Below are 17,412 nucleotides of genomic sequence, written 5' to 3' on the forward strand. Positions count from 1 at the left end.
CTTAGTAAGGTTTATGTAAAATTGATATTTGCCTAAGTTGTTTTAAAAGTTGATTACATTTGCAGGAAGTAAAGATACAGGCATACCCCATTTTATTGTGCTTCACTTTATTACACTTCAGATACTGTTGTGTTTTTTTCGTCGAAGGTTTGTACCAAGCAAGTGTATTGGCATCTTTTTTCTAACAGCATTTGCTTATTTCATGTCTTCTTTGTCACATCTTGGTAATTCAATATTTCAGATTTTCATTATTATATTTGTTATGATCTGTGATCAGTGACCTTTGTCAAGGCTCAGCTGATGGTTAGCATTTTTTAGCAATAAAGTATTTTTTAATTAAGGTATATACTTTTTAGACCTAATGCTACTGCACACTTAATACAGTGTGGTGTAAACATCACTTACATGACTGGGAACCAAAAAATTCACTTGACTTGATTTATTTCGATATTTGCTTTACTTTAGCGGTCTGGAGTTGAACCTACAACATTGCCAAGATATGCCTGTAATCATTTTGTGGTGGTTATAATCAAATCTTAGCTTTCAAACTAGAGAGAGCGTAAAACTTAAGGAAGTTTACTTAAATTATGCTCATTTTACTAGAATTGGATAAATTCTGTATAAACCAAGTATGAATATGATTATGTACTTCAATATGCAGACTTTAAGTAGTAAATTCACAAGGCTAATAGTACCCCTGTCAATCAGGGTTCTAAGATCCATCCCTTACCCAAAAAAGAAGACTGTTGCCATTTTTATCTCCAATCCTGAAGTTGATAGTTTTTTCTTGGATGTGAGTTCAAATAAATTGACCTGAATAAATTTTTGTTCCTTAATTAAAACTTGATATACAAAATCCAAAGGCTTTGTATTTTGTTTTAAAAAACATCGTATGTCCTTAACTCACACTTTCAACTTACAATCTGAAAAATAAATTTTAAAATCTATATTCTTAGACATTTTCTAATTTATAATACACCCCTTTCAGTTTTTAGTGTATCAGTTTGGGTCTTCCAGAAGCAGATGTCAGGATGTGATTACATGTGCAAGAGATTTATTGGAGTGTGGGGAATACCTATGTAGGATAAAGATGAAGGGGACAGAAGAAGGTGAAGTCTGCATACCACATTGCAGGTCTGACATCTGTGAAAGAAATGGAAGGATTGGAATGGGTGGGCTTCAGACTTCAGTGCAGTTCTAAAAAAGCTAGATGGCGATTTAGTGCCCAAAGGTTGCCTGTAGGACCCCACACAGGGCAGGAATGACCTAGGGCTGATATTCCCATCCTGCTCAGTCGTTGGCTGGGAGCATGGCAGAAGGTGGAAGATGGAAGCTGTCAGTCAGTAACTGATGCGAGGCACTCAACTTGGGCACAAAATTTATTTTTACCAAAAAATGCAATAATGAAAAAAAGTATTTTGGCGCAACATTTTAAAATCAGAATACAAAGATAAAAGACCTATAATAAGTACAACAAAATTTTAAAGCTAACACTATTATTGCCTCAGGCTTCCTTGTGGCTCCGCAAGAGACTGCTGTATCACCAGCTCCTATGAGGGCTGGTTAGGTTATTCACACCTGTGGTATCATTTTTCATAGACTACTGTCACCCCCAAAATCGGCCTTCTCCGGGCTTAGGTATTTGAGGTCCCTCTATAGCTCATTTTTCAGTGTGGGGAAGTAGTTGTGATGTGTTGTGTTCAGAGAGGAGTCATCATTTAAGAAGTTTATAATTAACGTTCATCCATTGACCCTACTAATAGCTAACACAACAATATAAGAATATTGCATACTTTTACACACAGAATATACCTATTATATTATACTTTGCACACCATGTAATTATGGTATTCCTAGCTAGCAGGCTCCTTAATGTCAAGGGCCGTGTATCTTTCAGGCCAAATACTTAAAGGTTTATTAAAAAATGAACGTGGGGAAAGAGGTATTGATCAGGAAAAATTTTTAAAGGCAGCCGCTTCTTTAGTTACCTTCAATATGTCAAGCCATTCGCAAACATCTTCCCTTTTCTTTCGCTCTCCCCTTTTTGGGCCCGAGGGTTCGTGTCCCCCAGTTGGGCCGCAGACACAGCGCGCTTCGAGGCCTGGGCTGTCCAGAACCTGCCCTCGAGCTATTCCAGGAAACAGTTAAGCAATTTCCTCTAGGCTGCCCAGAACGTCACTAGCTACAGGCGTTTCCTCTGAGGGCTAAGAACTCCGGAAAACTCGGGAGCTTTCCTGTCGCCCACTTCAGAGCCCTCGGGGGGAGAGGGGCGGGGCCGCGAGCGCCAGGAGCAGCTGCTCTGGAACGGTTGGGTGGGCTGCAGGGCCGCCAGGGGCCTGCGGGGGGCGCGCGCGGGCCAGCGGCCGGGAGGGAGGAGCGCCCGCAGGGGCGGTCGCTGGGCGCTGGTGCTTCCTGTTCCGGCGCCAGGAGGAGCCGCGCGCTGTTGGTGCTGGTGCCGCCGCTGGTGCCGTCGTCGCCGCCGCTGCTGTCAGTCAGTCTGCGCTTGGTTCTTTAGCCCTCGGTTTCCTCGGGTCCATCGCTGCTTCTAGACTTTGCTGCGGGCTCGGATCTTTCCGGGTGAGGCTGCTTCGGCGCTAGTAAGGGTCTGGAGAGGGGAGAGGGAACATGCCGGAGAGGGAGGCGGGCACGGTAACGGAGGTACCTCGAGTTGCTCTTCGGGGACTAAGCGATTTTTCCCCGTACTTTTCCTTGGGTATACGAGCAGTCTTCCAATCGCCCCCAGACCGCGGGAGAAGGCATCGGAGACGGGCGAGGTAGAGCCAGACGGGCTTCTCCGCGCTTGACGTCAGGCCTGCTGGGGGGGGCGGGGCGGGGAGCAGGCCGGCCCTTCCCCCACCCGTAGCCGGGCAGGCACGACCCACTCCGGAGGCCGGTTCGCTCCGGTTGATCCCGGCTCTCTTTGTTCCTGTGGCCCTAAAGGGCCTCCAGCCACGCGCCCCTTGGCCCCGACTTCCCCCATTCATTAATTTCTAATACGAGAGAAGAGCTAGGCCTGAATAGCTACTTCGAGGAATCTTTGATTCGTTTGAGATTACGCGCAGTGTGACAACGTTCCGGGCATTCCTTACTACAGGAGTTGCTAGCAAACACATTACATGAATACCCTCTAGAAATTATTAAGTCCTGTAATATTTTGTTTTGGGGGGGGTTAGCGCCTACTATGAGAGCTAGCTTATAAATAGCTGAACAGTCTTCCTCTCTGAAAACCGAGAGTAGTGCTTGTATAAAGGTAAAGATTCTAAGGTTGAAGCATCAAATCCTACCAGACGAAAACATCTTTATAGCATTACTACTAAAGAAATATTTGAACACCTGGTGATTTTAAAGGCCTGTTTTGAAAACGAAACCTCATTACAAGCGAAGGTGGTCGTCAGAATTCGTTCAAAAGTTCTTTATTTAGTAGTGTTCATTGGGCAGGAAAAACGGAAATTTTTCTTGCTGCTGGCATCCCTAGTGTGTCTCAAACTGGAGTTGGGCTGCGGATATTGATTGGCATGTTCTCTTCCTCCAGAGATCTTTAACCGAAATCCAGGGGCCCAGTACGTTTTGGAATTCAGAAATCTTTGAGTTTTGTCTTTAAATTTTTAGAAAGACGATACAGTTCGTAGACAGGGCTCCTTCAGCAGTGTTGGGGCAGCATCCCCTACCTAATCCAGCTATTAATATTTGTGCAGCGATAGGTATGAATTAATGGAAACTATAAATAGCCTCAGGTCAGGTTTTGCCACCAAATAAGTTTTATGCCAAGTTGAGAACAGTTTCTTTCTGGCCAGAGGCTTCTGAGTTCAGAACCGCAGGTAAAGGTTTATGAATCTATCATAGCGATGGTAAAAGCTAACGTGTTGACTTTTTGCTGTATGCCAGGCAGTGCCCAAGAGATTTGTTTGCAAATCTGTGAGGTGGATACTATTCCTGTCTACTTCTGCTCTGTGGTTTGGAGAGTTCACCTTGTCCAGAGCCAGCCATTGAAGAGCTGTGGTTTTATCTAGTCAGTCATAGTTTCAGCATTCACTCTTAACCATATGCTGCCCACCTATATACGAAGGAAGACAAAAGAATGTATTTGTAGCCCACCCGCTGTTTTCCTATTGTTACGGGCACTTAATTTATGAGTCCCACTTAGTCTCTCATAACCCGTTCTTCATAGTTGAAGGAACTGAGGTTCATTCAGGGGAGGGGACACTGACTGGGGCATTCCAGCCTTGGTGGAAGGCCCGCTGCTACGACTTTCATATCTCTCGCCTTTCAGTATTCCAACTCATCTGACCTGCTAACACTACACGCAGACCTTTTTTGCCTCCCTTTCAGTTTTGTGCAAACTGCGCTCCTTGTCCTAAGGCCTGTCCCACTATCTCCTATTCATTGTTCTTCTAGGCTGCCCAGGCACCACTTCCCGAGGATTCCTCCCCTGATCCTTCCTTATTCCTTTAGGAGCTCTTTGAAGCACTCCTTTAGTGCCCTTTGTTTACCCCAGGTAATGTTCCCTCCACCAGGCTGAACTCCTGAAAAATCTGTTCCATGCCCTGGTATTCATTTCCCCAAAGCCCAACACAGTGCCTAGCATGCATGTAGCTGCATACATGGAGACAATATGGCTGACAAGAGGTTGTTGAAAAAATGATTTTTTAAATTTCATTTTGAAGAAATTTAAAATGTTCAAAAATTTTCAAATCCCTAATTGCTTGAGTTTCCCAAAGGCAAGGTAGATAAGAGAGCTAGTAGTAAAAACTGTCATATATTTTAATTGAAATTTATGCTTTCAGTGCAATATATTACCATCATCTGCCCCCCCCCACAAACTAAACAAATCAAAGCAATAATCCTGATTTCTCTTAATACAGTTTACATGTCTGTAGTACTCTATAGGCTATTAATTGTTAATATTCTGAAGTAGTAGGAGTTATTGTAACTGTTTGGCAGATGCAAACATGGTCCCTGGTCAAGCTTGACTTTGTCGAGCCTTAGTTAAAAGGATTGATGTCCAGGTTTCATTGCCAAGAAGTCCCAGATGGTTTACTATTCCACCATAATTTGGTGGCCTTTTGAAATATTTCTTGTCCAGTACTTAGTACTTTATGGAGTTCAATTTTTGTAAACTTTTCTGTAATTAAATTACCATTTTTAACTCTAAAGGCCAAAGAATCTACAGAAATGTTTCACTTTTCTGGTGTATGATAAAAGAAATTTTGTACTCTTTTAAGATTACTATTTTTGCTGCTTATATAATGAAATAATTATTTTTCAGATAATGCATAGATCTTGCCATAAAGTGGTAGTGAAAGTTGTGGAAGGAAAGGCTTTATTTTAGATTATCCCAGAAAGAACAAAATGAAGATCTTCCTTGATTATAAATCTTTGTTTGTTTGCTTGCCAGTTTAAGGATACATTGGCCTCATCTTACTAATTAGTATAACCCAGATGTTTAGGAATAGTTGTTCAGAAAATCTAAATTTTTTTTAACATTCTGCAACTCTTGTTTTGTTGAGACACTGATGTCCCTGCTCAATTTATTCCCTTTTTATGATGAAAGTATCCCCCAGAATGTAAATTGTAATGTTTCCAATTAACTTGAACACTGTTCATTCTAGCATGAGGGGCAGGTCACTTTACTGAGCAGTGATGTAGAACAGGACGTGACCTATTTCCAATTCCTTTGTTCAGGACTTCATTGTTTTTATAACAAGATTCTAGTATTCCTCTATCTTCCAGAATTTGTTGTTGAATTTAAAATTTTGAAAGACAGAATTGTGAATCTGCTTAATAGTATTACCTTATGGTATAATTTATGTTTTGATGTAATTCTATGACTGGTTAACTTCATATATATATATATATAACATATATAAAACATATATATATATATGTTTTTCAAAGACTAAGGGAAAAGAATAATTCTGAAACAGCAAGACCATATGAAATTGAATTGGTTGCTTTGTTCTCTGCTTCAGAATTAATGTGAACTTTGATACAGAACCATTTTCTGTTTCAGAAAGGCTTACTCTGTTTGAAAAGCATGTTAGTCTTATGTGAACTTTAAACTTGTCATTCACTGATAAAGATTCTTCAGGCATTAGTCTTAAGAATATACTGTTGTGTGAGTGACATTTTAATATAAAACAAACCTTAACTTGGAAATGAATAGATAAGTATATTTGCTGTACATTCAAGATGTGTTTTTTCATATTCTGAATAAAAAGCAAGGTTGTGGCAGTTGTGAATTAGTAGGCTTCATGTTCTATTTCTTATTGAATTGATACCAAATTCCTACTTGAAAACTCTTACGAATGCAAGGATGGTTCAATATTAAGCAATCTATATATAAAATTAACTATTGATGGGGTTTTAAAGGAGGGAAACTGAGATCAACTCTCATTAGATGCCAAAAGATCTTTTTAGTGTCTTCTGTATTTTTTAACTAGTAACATAGGAATAAATAAATATAGCAATACAGACATAAATAAATTTCTTTAATGTAATTTTTTAAATCTCAAACTAAAAATGAGACTTAATTTAAACATTAGAAGCATTCCTAAGAGAGTTGGGAACACAACTTCTGTGCTTAGTCCCGCTATTTAATATTTCTTTGTTCTTTAAGCCCTAGTTGATGCAAAAGAGAAAAGAGGTATAATTATGGAAGAGAGAAGGTAAAAGTACATTTTTGTAAATGCCATAGATATGTACCTGGAAATCCCAGGAAATTAACTGAGAAACTTTGAACAATAAAATAATTCAGTAATTCACTGCTTACCAAAGTAATACACTAAAACTTTTAAAACCCTTTCCTATATGTGGACAGCCACTTGGAAAATACTGAGTGGGCCAAAAAGTCTGTATGTTTTTTTTCCATAAAATAAAAGACACATTTTTCATTTTCACCAGTAACTTTCTTTATTTGAGTTTTTTTTTGTTTGTTTGGATATTTTAAGTATGTTGGCTACCTCCCATGAGGTATAACGTTGATCTCAAATAATGTCTCTATTTGATCGCTGTTAATTTCAACTGGTCTACCTGACCGTGGGGCATCGTCCAAGCAAGAAATCTCCAGCACGAAACTTCACAAACCACTTTGACACGTTTGCTCAGTCACAGCACCTTCTCCACACACAACATAGTTGGGGGGTTTTTTGGTATTTCAGTTGCATTTTTACCTTTCTTGCAATAATAAAGCATATAATATGCTGAAAATGTTACGTATCTTTTCTGTCTTCATTATTAAAATGGCTACAGAAAATTCATTAATTTTGATTTTTTTTAATGTGCACTGATATGACAGTATAATCTAACAATTGTTTCAAATGAAGTTAAAGGCAACTAAGCATTACTAGAGCCATCTTACAGACAAAAATAAACAAACTTTTTGGCCAGCCCTATACAATGAAAGAAAAGAGCCAGTTTTATAACCACAAGAAAAAGTTTACCAGTTAGAAATCTATCTCACAAGAAATGTGTAGGAGATGTGATTTTTTAAAACTACTAAGTGATAATAAGTGACATTTATGGGAACTAGGAAGATGTACCTTGTTCTTAAATGAGAAGATTCGATATTTTAGATATATAATACGTGTATGTCCCTTAAATTAATCTGTAAATTTAATGGAATTCCAACCAGAATACCAACAGATTTTTTTTTTTTTCCTCAAATTGATCTGGAAAGGGTAAGCATGGGAATGTTCAGGAAAATCTGAAAAACAGAAGAATAATGAGGCCCTGGCCACATAGCTCAGTTAGTTAGAGCATCATTCCAATACGCCAAGGTTGTGGGTTCGACTTTGGTCAGTGCACATAAAGAATCAACCAATGAGCCCTGGCTGGTTATGGCTCAGTGGATTGAGTGCCAACCTGTGAACCAAAGGGTCATTGGTTCAATTCCCAGTAAGGGCATATGCCTGGGTTGTGGGCCAGGTCCCCAGTTGGTGGCACATGAGAGGCAACCAGACATTGATGTTTCTCTCCCTCTCTCTCTCCCTCCCTTCCCCTCTCTCTAAAATAAATACATAAATAAAATCTTTTTTTTTTTAAAGGAATCAACCAGTGAATACATAAATAGGTGGAACAACAAATTGATGTTTTTTTCTCTTTTCCTCTCTCTAAAAACCAATAAATAAACAATTTTTAAAAGAATAGTAATAGGAGGGCACTCATGTTAAAATTTATTAAAAATTAAAGCTGCCATAAATAAGGTAAAATTGTACGGTGGGGATCAGTAGAAAAGAATAGAGTCTACAATCCCATTGGGAAAGGACGGGGCCTGGTGGTAAAGAGGCTCGGCTCTGGAATCAGACTGTGCCTGGGTTTGAATCCCTTCTCTCCTGGTCACCAGCTATGTGTCCTTAAGCAAGTTAACTTGGTTAGCCTCCTTTTCTTCGGCTGTAAGTTGGGGGTGGTAATGACATTTGCATTTGTAGGGCTACGAGACTGTTAAATGAGATTATGCACTTAGCACGGTGCCTGTTCCATGGATATTCGATAAATAGTAGTTGTTAAAAGCACTAGAAAGTATTAAAGGCAGCTTGTTAAATCATTTGACAAAAGGTAGATTATTCCATGATTATTGTTGGGAAGAACAGAAACAGTTTAAACAAGTTAATCTACAAAAATAGTATACGGAAGCATAGGTGAATTTTCTTAAACTTGGAGTAGTAGACAAGGCCTTTGTAAAACAGAAACCACATGTAGTTTGGAAAGATTGGTAAGTGTGACTACACAAAACTAAAACCACTTATAGTGCCTAAAAATACCATTTAAAGGATCTAAAGATAAAAGGAACTCGGGAATTTTTTTTTTTTTTTTTTTTTTTTTTGTCTCATAAATGACAGAGCTATCTAATGTCCTTACTTATCTCACAAAGCATTTTTTTAGAAAGATGTCTGCTACTAAGTAGTAAAATTATCAAAGGCAAAGGAGTACATACTGTCTTCTATTTATAAGAAGTCAAAGAACAAGCAAAAAAGAAGTCAAAGAACAAGCAAAAAACTAAGTCAGAAAGTGATTGCTGGGTGGGAGGGGAGCTGATTGGAAAGAAGCATGAGCAGACAGACCTTTGGGAGTAAGGGAAATGTTCTATATCTTGGACACATACACGTGTCCGCCTGTTGGCCTAACGCTTAAGATCCCTGCGTTTTAAGTGTTAATTTACTTCAGTTTAAAGAATTGATAAAAGTAGCCCAAGGACATGAGCAAATTAACAGAAAAAGAAATATAAATGAGGTGTTAAACGTAAGAGATGCTCTACTTAAAGAAATCTAAGTTAAAACAAGATGCCAATTTTTAATCTACCATAATTGAAAATAATTTATAAATTTAAAATACCCAGTGATGAAGAGGAATTAAAAGGAAAAGGTGGGCAGTATAAACTGGCAAGGGACTTTTAAATTGGCATGGACTTTTGAGATGGAATTTATATAACTGCCTGTTGACTGCAATTCTTTACTTTCAGTGCTTTTTCCTGGTGATAGACTCACGAGTGAGCAAAGATATGTGTTTAGATATGTTCGCTCTATCATTCTTTCAAACATCACAAAAGGCAAACAAACATAAACTGCCACCAAGATTAGCATGTAAAACTAAATTGTGAATCACTTTTGTATGATATGCAGCCAGTAAAAAGGGGTGAAGTTGGTCGAGTTATCTGAACTGTTACGGATATGTTTCCTATATAAAGAAAAATATTTTACATAAGTGATTAAGTTTCCATTTAAGTAAAAATAAAGACTATATAAGAAATAGTGAACATTGGTTTTGAAATATTACTTCTTCCTTTCTTTTTTTTTTTTTTTTTCTTCCTTTCTGTTTTTGTTTTTAGGAAAATGTCTGATGAATTTTCGGTAAGTTGATACATTTATTCTTTATAAGTTTTTTAGCTCTTAAGAAAACAACATAGTTTTAGCAATGGGCCATAGTCTTCCAGTTTGAAAGAGATGCTTTCTGTGATTCTTGGGCTTTGGTGGGGGGTGGTATGTGATTTTGATAGGTTATTTGCCTTAATTTACTTATGTATATCATTTGAAAATATATTTTGAAGTATTACTTCTTCTCTCTTAACTTCATTATTAATGATAGCCAAAGTTCATTAAAAATTAAATACCAGGCACTGTGTTAACTGCGTTATATAAATTATCTCATATAAGCCTCGAGTTAATCCTAAAACTGTTTTTTGAAAATGAAGAAGCTAAAGCTCAGAGAAAGTATGTAACTTGTTTAAGGTAAAGCCAGGATTCAAACCCACAGTATGTTAATTAGTTGTATTTAAAAAAAACTTCAGCTTCTCTGAGGAATTTGCATTGTAAGGTTGATACTCAAGGTAACCCCTCAGTTTTGTATTAAATAAATTGTTTTTAAAGTGAACAGCTTGGCTTTGGAAGATGTTACAGATATTTATAATCACATTTGGCGTGACTTCTTCCTAAATAAGATTGGTGAGACGTGCCTTTTTTGTATTCCAGTTGGCAGATGCGCTACCTGACCACTCCCCTGCCAAAACCTCTGCTGTGAGCAATACAAAACCTGGCCAACCTCCTCAAGGCTGGCCAGGTTCCAACCCTTGGAATAACCCAAGTGCTCCACCTTCTGTGCCATCTGGACTCCCACCAAGTGCAACACCGTCCACTGTGCCTTTTGGACCAGCACCAACAGGAATGTATCCCTCTGTGCCTCCCACTGGACCACCTCCAGGACCCCCGGCGCCCTTTCCTCCTTCTGGACCATCATGCCCTCCACCTGGTGGTCCTTATCCAGCCCCAACTGTGCCAGGGCCTGGCCCCACAGGGCCATATCCTACACCAAATATGCCCTTTCCAGAGCTTCCACGACCATATGGTGCACCCACTGATCCAGCTGCAGCTGGTCCATTAGGTCCATGGGGATCCATGTCTTCTGGACCTTGGGCACCAGGAATGGGAGGGCAGTATCCTACCCCTAATATGCCATATCCATCTCCAGGGCCATATCCTGCACCACCTCCTCCCCAAGCACCGGGGGCAGCACCGCCCGTTCCGTGGGGCACTGTTCCACCAGGAGCCTGGGGACCACCAGCACCGTATCCTGCTCCTGCGGGATCCTATCCCACACCAGGACTCTATCCCACTCCCAATAATCCTTTTCAAGTGCCTTCAGGACCTTCTGGTGCTCCACCAATGCCTGGTGGTCCCCATGTGAGTGTTTAATTTGTTATTTAACGTGCACTAATAGTCATATAAGCACAACTAAAAGATGATTTGTCTCCAGTTTGGGATGGAAGATTAGAAAGCTTTTAAAACTTTCTAAAAGGAGGTGTGTCTGTGTGCGCACTCGTGTGTGCAAAGAGTCAATTTCAAATTTCAGGTAAAGCATTTAAAAGGATGAAAACACGAAGTTACGTACTCCTGGTACTAAAAATGGAAAGAAAAATTTTCTAAAGATCCCCAAAGACTTCATAGTGTACTAAGCAGTGTCCTCGATAGCATTCCTGAGGTAAACTCAGATATGCATTACATTGGTCTTTTTAAAAACATTTCCCAATGTTTTATAGCATCACACCAAAGTACAGTTCAATAATAGCAGTCTCTGCCTGTCTGGCTTAATATAGAGGTAGGTGGGGTTTTTCTAGTTACAGTTGAAATTCAGTATTTCAGTGTACTCATTTTTTATAGTGTAATTTATTAACAAAACCTTCAAAATGAATCAAGTTTTGTATTCTTTTTAGCAAGCGTAGATGATTCTAATCAGTGGTGTTTCATGGTGTAATTATCTTTATTTTTGTGTAACATTTATACACAAATTTTATTCTGTTAGAAACAGACTGGAGAGATGGTTCCTGGAAGTAGGTGTTTAGAGCACCCAGAGCAGTGAACATGGAACACTGCCCATCTTCTGTGCAACTCGCCATAGTGTTTTTTAGCCGAGGTTTTGTGAAATTCTTAGCAGCACTCAGCTCAGTATTCTACCACTGTTCTAAATACGTGTAATGCCTTATGCTTCACAGTCCATCAGCTGAGCTGGAGTAGGGTTGACATCTTAGTGGAAGAGCCTGTCTTTAAGCATATGACCCAGTAGAAAAACACCCTACTTCTCCCATGATGTAAGCCAAGAGAATATTTAAACTCAGCCATGCTTTTCCTTGAGGGGAAAACAATCTATTTACTCTTAACAAAATAACTAATCAGGTCTCTAACTAGATTAACCAAACATCCACCTCAGAAGTAAAGGAAGAAAATCTTAACTGCCCCAAAACATCTCTTCATTAGTGTAACTTCTTGCTATATATATTCTCTTTTAAAATTGTCTTTGTAAATTGTATGCCAAAATAAGTGAGATGACTTGCTGTTTAGATTTATTAAGCAATAACTAAACCACAGACAGGTGTAGTAAACTCCATTTGCAAAGTCTAGAAGTTTACTTTTTTTTTTTTCTGTTGCAGTCTTATCATTAAGTTAATGGATGAAGAGAGGACGCTTTGCTTTTTGAAGTACATATATATGCACATGAATGCGTATATAAAAATGGCCGGTCTCACTATTGGAGGGCATTCATGAAAGAACAACTCTTGCACCTCTCAGAAGATACCTGCCTCTCGTACTTGGATGTATAATATACAGATGGATACAATCAGATAAAAATGTAAAAGTAAATCATTAAAATGTGATTTTTATTCAGTTTTTATGGAAAGTTAAAATAAGTATATTGAATAGCTCTTTGATATAATTTGTTTAAAACAAATTTTGGATTTGTTTCAATTATGTGACTACACACTTAAAAATCTAAGATGTTGTGGGTTATTGGTAGACTCTGCAACCTCATTGGCAAATTATTTCAAGTATTTTTCTATAATCACTTTTTCCCTAAAGAAACACACTTTGAAAATATTCACAATGTCATAATTTAAACAAAGGATGCTTCTCAACATCTTGAGCTGCTCTATCTATAGAATAAATAAATCTAGTCCTCTTGAGGTTATGTTTTGAATATACATTTTTGAACTGGCAGTAATTATTGTCAGATGTTGAGTTTATTGGGTAGTGTTCATGTTATCCTTGAGAATATAGTGAAAACTTGCATTTTGAGTTTCACTTGATTTGTTTTACTTTTAGCCAAATGAGTGAAACAGCTCCGAAATCTGCCATTTATGAAAACTTTTTTTTTTTTTTTAATGCAGGCCAACATGTATGTAAATTATGCTCTTAGAGAATTGGTGGTCTCTGTATTGCTTTAGAATAGATTGAGATGTCCATATTGCTTTGGGAAGAGCTCAAGGAAGGATATAATTCTCTCTTTAGTTTTGAACATCAAACTAGAGGAAACCTTGGGAGTTGCTTCATAGTGACAAGTAATTTGCATTCCCACAAAACACTCTTCCACCCCTTTCCTGTAGCCTCTTCTCCCTCAGTTCTTTAGGAGCACATTCCTTAATTCCTCCCTGATACGGAAAACTGGCACACTCTAGGGGACTGTCATAAACACATAGAGCAGTTCTGCTGAGAGAACCTTAGTCATACAGGCATGACTGTTCTCTTTGTACAAGTGTGATCAAAATAATGTGTCTGTCTTTCAGAGTCTGGTTAAGCTATGTCATTGTCTCTTGCATAGTATCCTGGATCTGTTCGTAGAGTGCTTACGGCTAACAGTTCGGTTCTGTATTTGTTGACAAGTAAATAGGTAGAATTAGTGCCATCCTTGAAAATTATCCTTTAACACTGAAAATAATAAAGTGTAGATCTCTGCAATTGAGTTTAAAGAAGTGTGATTGTATTACTTAAATGTGTTGTTTGTAACCACCAAAAAAGTCCAAATAGTATTTTGGCACCTTATCTTTAAATCAGATTCTTAATTTTGGGATAGAACTGACTGTGTTAGTTGTGGAATAACATTTTGAAACTTTTAATATATCTATTGAGTTATACTAAAATGTATTGTGAATTTCTTCGCCAGTATAGGACAGGCTTACGCTAGAGCTCTTTTGTTTTTGCTTAGAAATAAAGTATTTGGTAGTTTATTTCTTGTATAGTTAAAATGTCAAGAATGCCAAATGCTGCCAATGTAATGGTTTGATAGCTACCTCCTCTTAAGAAAGCAAGATGATCACCTTTGGGGGGCACATTCAGTGTTTCAACCTCCCTTTTAAGTGGATGATAGATTCAAGCTTCCAGAATTGAAACTAATTTGTTTAGATATTTTCAGACTGGTGAATGTTGCTAGACAGTTCTTACATAGTGGCACAAGTAGTCTTTTTATCCTTCATTTACTTGCAAGGCCAAGTGGCAGCTATCTCTACAACACTTTTGAAATCTGTTGTCAAAGTAGCCTTCAATTTACAGGGCAGCTCACCGTAGAAGGCCGTATCTTAAATTATCAGTATCATGTCAGCTAACGTTGGAGACATAAGATGATAGGAAAAGTGAGATGGCAGCAAAGATATCTCTCCTTTTAGTTGTGATTGTCCTGCATTAGGATGACAACTCTGGCTTTAGATGTGTGTGATATTTAATGTAACACTAGACAGGATAATGTTTGACTGAAAGAGAAAGGGGTAGCAAATTTGGGAGTCTGTAATTGAGCCCATGTATTATCGGAGAAAAATCTTTTGTTAAAGGATTGGACCATGAACACAAGATTTGAAATTACTGTTCCCAATAAGTATATTAACTTTGCTAGTGACCCATTCTGCTCAGTGTACCCAAGACAATACTGCTGTTTTAATCTTTACTTTTCAAGGACTTTTCCAAATAATATTTGGGGATTTTTTTTTTTTTAACAAAAGAGTAGAAATCAAAGGGAACAGAATTTGCTTTTATTTTTGTAATTATTTAGAACATCATTTCTCAAGTCAGGGAAGAGGTCATTCAATTCTTGAGAGTAATCTGGGCAAAACGTATTTTTAGGTTTAGGACAGAGTTAAGAATGTATGTTTCCATAGAGGAATGGGAGAAGCATCTAAGGAACATTTCTTTTTACAAGGGAATAATTTGCTTTCAAAATAAGTCATGCTAGGCTAAGATGCATTTATGGAAGACTGCTTGTTACCAAGTATGTTTGGTCTTAAAGGAATATGAAGTATGGAATATGCTGGCATTTGGACTTAAGAGCAAGAATTTTAAAATAAATTTGATGGAGATAGTTGAGATACGTTGAGGAATAGTATCTCTGGAGTTTGAATGTTAGACTTTGAAATGTTGAGCCTAAAAATGACCAACGGAAACTTAAAATACAGACCTTATATTCACACACTCAGTTCTCAAGAATCAAGGCGCTTTAAAGGAATTTATAAAATACCTTGGCTTATTTTTACTGGGCTCGGCCTGACACCTTTTCCTGTTTGAGAATGGCCGTTATGTTTAAAGTTATATGTTGATTATTCAGGAACAGACAAGGCATTTTTTAAATTACCAAAGGCCTCCTTCCTTGTCCATTTCATTGTTTATTCTTTTCAGTAGAGAATGATAATAGGGCAGAAAAGAAAAGTGAATTTTTGGCCTTGGTCTATCACACCACTACAATGGAATATTGGAATATTTTCTAGGAAAAAAGGTCAGTGTGCCCATGATATTTTACCTCATAAATAATTAGTGCTACCTATTGTACTCAGATGTACAGCTTTTAAAACTAGAGATGGACATAGCTCTACTCCAAGTTTCAATAAGAATACTGTGCCTAGTTTGCATATCAATCAGTTGCCTATACTTTTAAATGATTAGTGCCATGTCTTCCTTCCTCACCCTGAATAATCTAGTGCCAGCTTTATTAAAATGCCAGTTATAAACCCTGGGAGTTAAACCTAAGCACAGACCTTCCAGTGTTAACGTTGTTGAAAAGCAGAAGACTAACTTCAGATGAATCACACTGATACACTGTGCTATGCATAGAAGGTGGTGGGTGGCGTTCAGGGAGGACTATAATTTAATCCTAGTAGAGCAATATTTAGTATGAAGACACTGTTCTTTTTATTTTCAGAATTCTGCCAAGTAAAACAAAAATTGCCAATAAAATAGTAAGTATTAAGAAATGCCACGCAAGCTTCTGGCTCTAGAATATTTCTGAGAACTGCATTCATTCTCAACGCTTAAATGTCTGTGACTCGGGTACTTTGCCAGATGCCAGAGATCCAGACGTGAAAGAGAATGCCTGTCCTTGGGAGGTTTATAGTCTAGGGGTGGCATTACAGAATTCATTAGTATACCCATTACTAGTTTAACCTAGATAAACATTTTGGTATTCCTGCTGGTGGAAATTATAGACCAGCCTTCAGGCATTTAAAGAGCAAAGTATGCTAGAACTTTCTTTTTAAGTAAGGAATTATGTTTTCTAAGATTGTAGTCTTGTTAGTGTAGCTTTTCAAGCATGCAAGTAATGGGATGTTTTTTCCTCCTTTCCCTGGATAAAGGCACTTTCACTGCCCATCACGGATAACAGATACTGATTTGTTGCCATTAAGTAAACTTGACTTCTTTGTGCTCTATAAAGGTTTTTTGTATTTTTTCTTGATATTGTTATTTTTTTCATTGACTTCATGACAAATATAATGTATGTAATTGTCTATGCATTTTAAGTTAAACTGCCTAAAATGTGATTTGAGACATATACATTTGTTTGTATTATGAAATATATAAGCAATCTGTTTGAGACTTTAGGTTTTATCACCTGCTGCTGTATTTGTAAACAAAGACAAATGTTGCTTTAAGAAGTAATTATAATTAGGAATAGTCTATGGGTGTGATACTTGATATTTTTAAAGATAAACTTGTTTGCTTTTGTGTATTATACCTGAAAACTTTTCTTAAAATGTATTTTCATGGTTTCACAGTTTTTCCCCATACTTTATTCTTTAGGCCCAGTTCTGTCTGGCCTTCCCTGAACAAGTCCAAAGCCTAATTAACGCAAATTTGTTGACAGAAAGAAAGACAGACAAAAGGGCCTAAGATGCCTCTCCATTGTGTGACCTGCATTCACTCAGGCATTTCTGTAAGGTTGTCTGGGAACAGCCCTTCCTCCACAAACCCTCTTTCAGCAACTTGGTGTCCAGTGTGAGGATTTCCTCTTCTCCCTTCACAGGCAGGCTATTCTTTATAACCAGGTTATCTGTATACACAGAGTTAGGGGACCTTTCATATCTGTCCCTGCTACCACTACTCTTGCTGAAAGACAGTTCTGCTCTCGCCATGATTGTTAGGGAGGCCATTAGTTAGGATCACATTGTTAAATTTGGTATATTTTGCCATTTTCTTTCCATAGGCGGGTTACTAGCATTTCTTCAACTCCAGTATGAAGGGGGTTGTGAATCAATGAATAATTTGTAGCACGTTCTACTTTGGAATGAGAGGTCTGCTTTTTACCTTATAATTGAACAAAATGCAACTATAAATTTTTAAGTTGCATTTGATGTCTTATTTCATATCCCCTAAAAGTACGCATCTCAGATAGAGC

General features: G+C 37.9%; 1 protein-coding gene across 2 annotated transcripts; it reads left to right on the plus strand.

Moving 5' to 3' along the window:
- Nucleotides 1–2,407: 2,407 nt before the first annotated feature.
- MAPK1IP1L (mitogen-activated protein kinase 1 interacting protein 1 like) lies at nucleotides 2,408–16,785 on the plus strand. 2 transcript variants are annotated; one of them, XM_024567796.4, is made up of 4 exons: nucleotides 2,408–2,577; nucleotides 9,824–9,845; nucleotides 10,464–11,171; nucleotides 12,416–16,785. In XM_024567796.4, exons 2-4 carry the CDS (start codon nucleotides 9,828–9,830, stop codon nucleotides 12,425–12,427), a joined length of 738 nt encoding a protein of 245 aa, XP_024423564.2. In that variant the 5' UTR covers nucleotides 2,408–2,577; nucleotides 9,824–9,827; the 3' UTR covers nucleotides 12,428–16,785. The 2 variants fall into 2 exon arrangements, with proteins under 2 accessions (XP_024423564.2, XP_045057560.2); XM_045201625.3 differs by having other exon boundaries at nucleotides 2,464–2,597.
- Nucleotides 16,786–17,412: the final 627 nt, after the last annotated feature.

The sequence above is a fragment of the Desmodus rotundus genome, chromosome 7 (genome assembly GCF_022682495.2).
Source record: "Desmodus rotundus isolate HL8 chromosome 7, HLdesRot8A.1, whole genome shotgun sequence".
In the NCBI taxonomy this organism is placed as follows: Eukaryota; Metazoa; Chordata; class Mammalia; order Chiroptera; family Phyllostomidae; genus Desmodus; species Desmodus rotundus.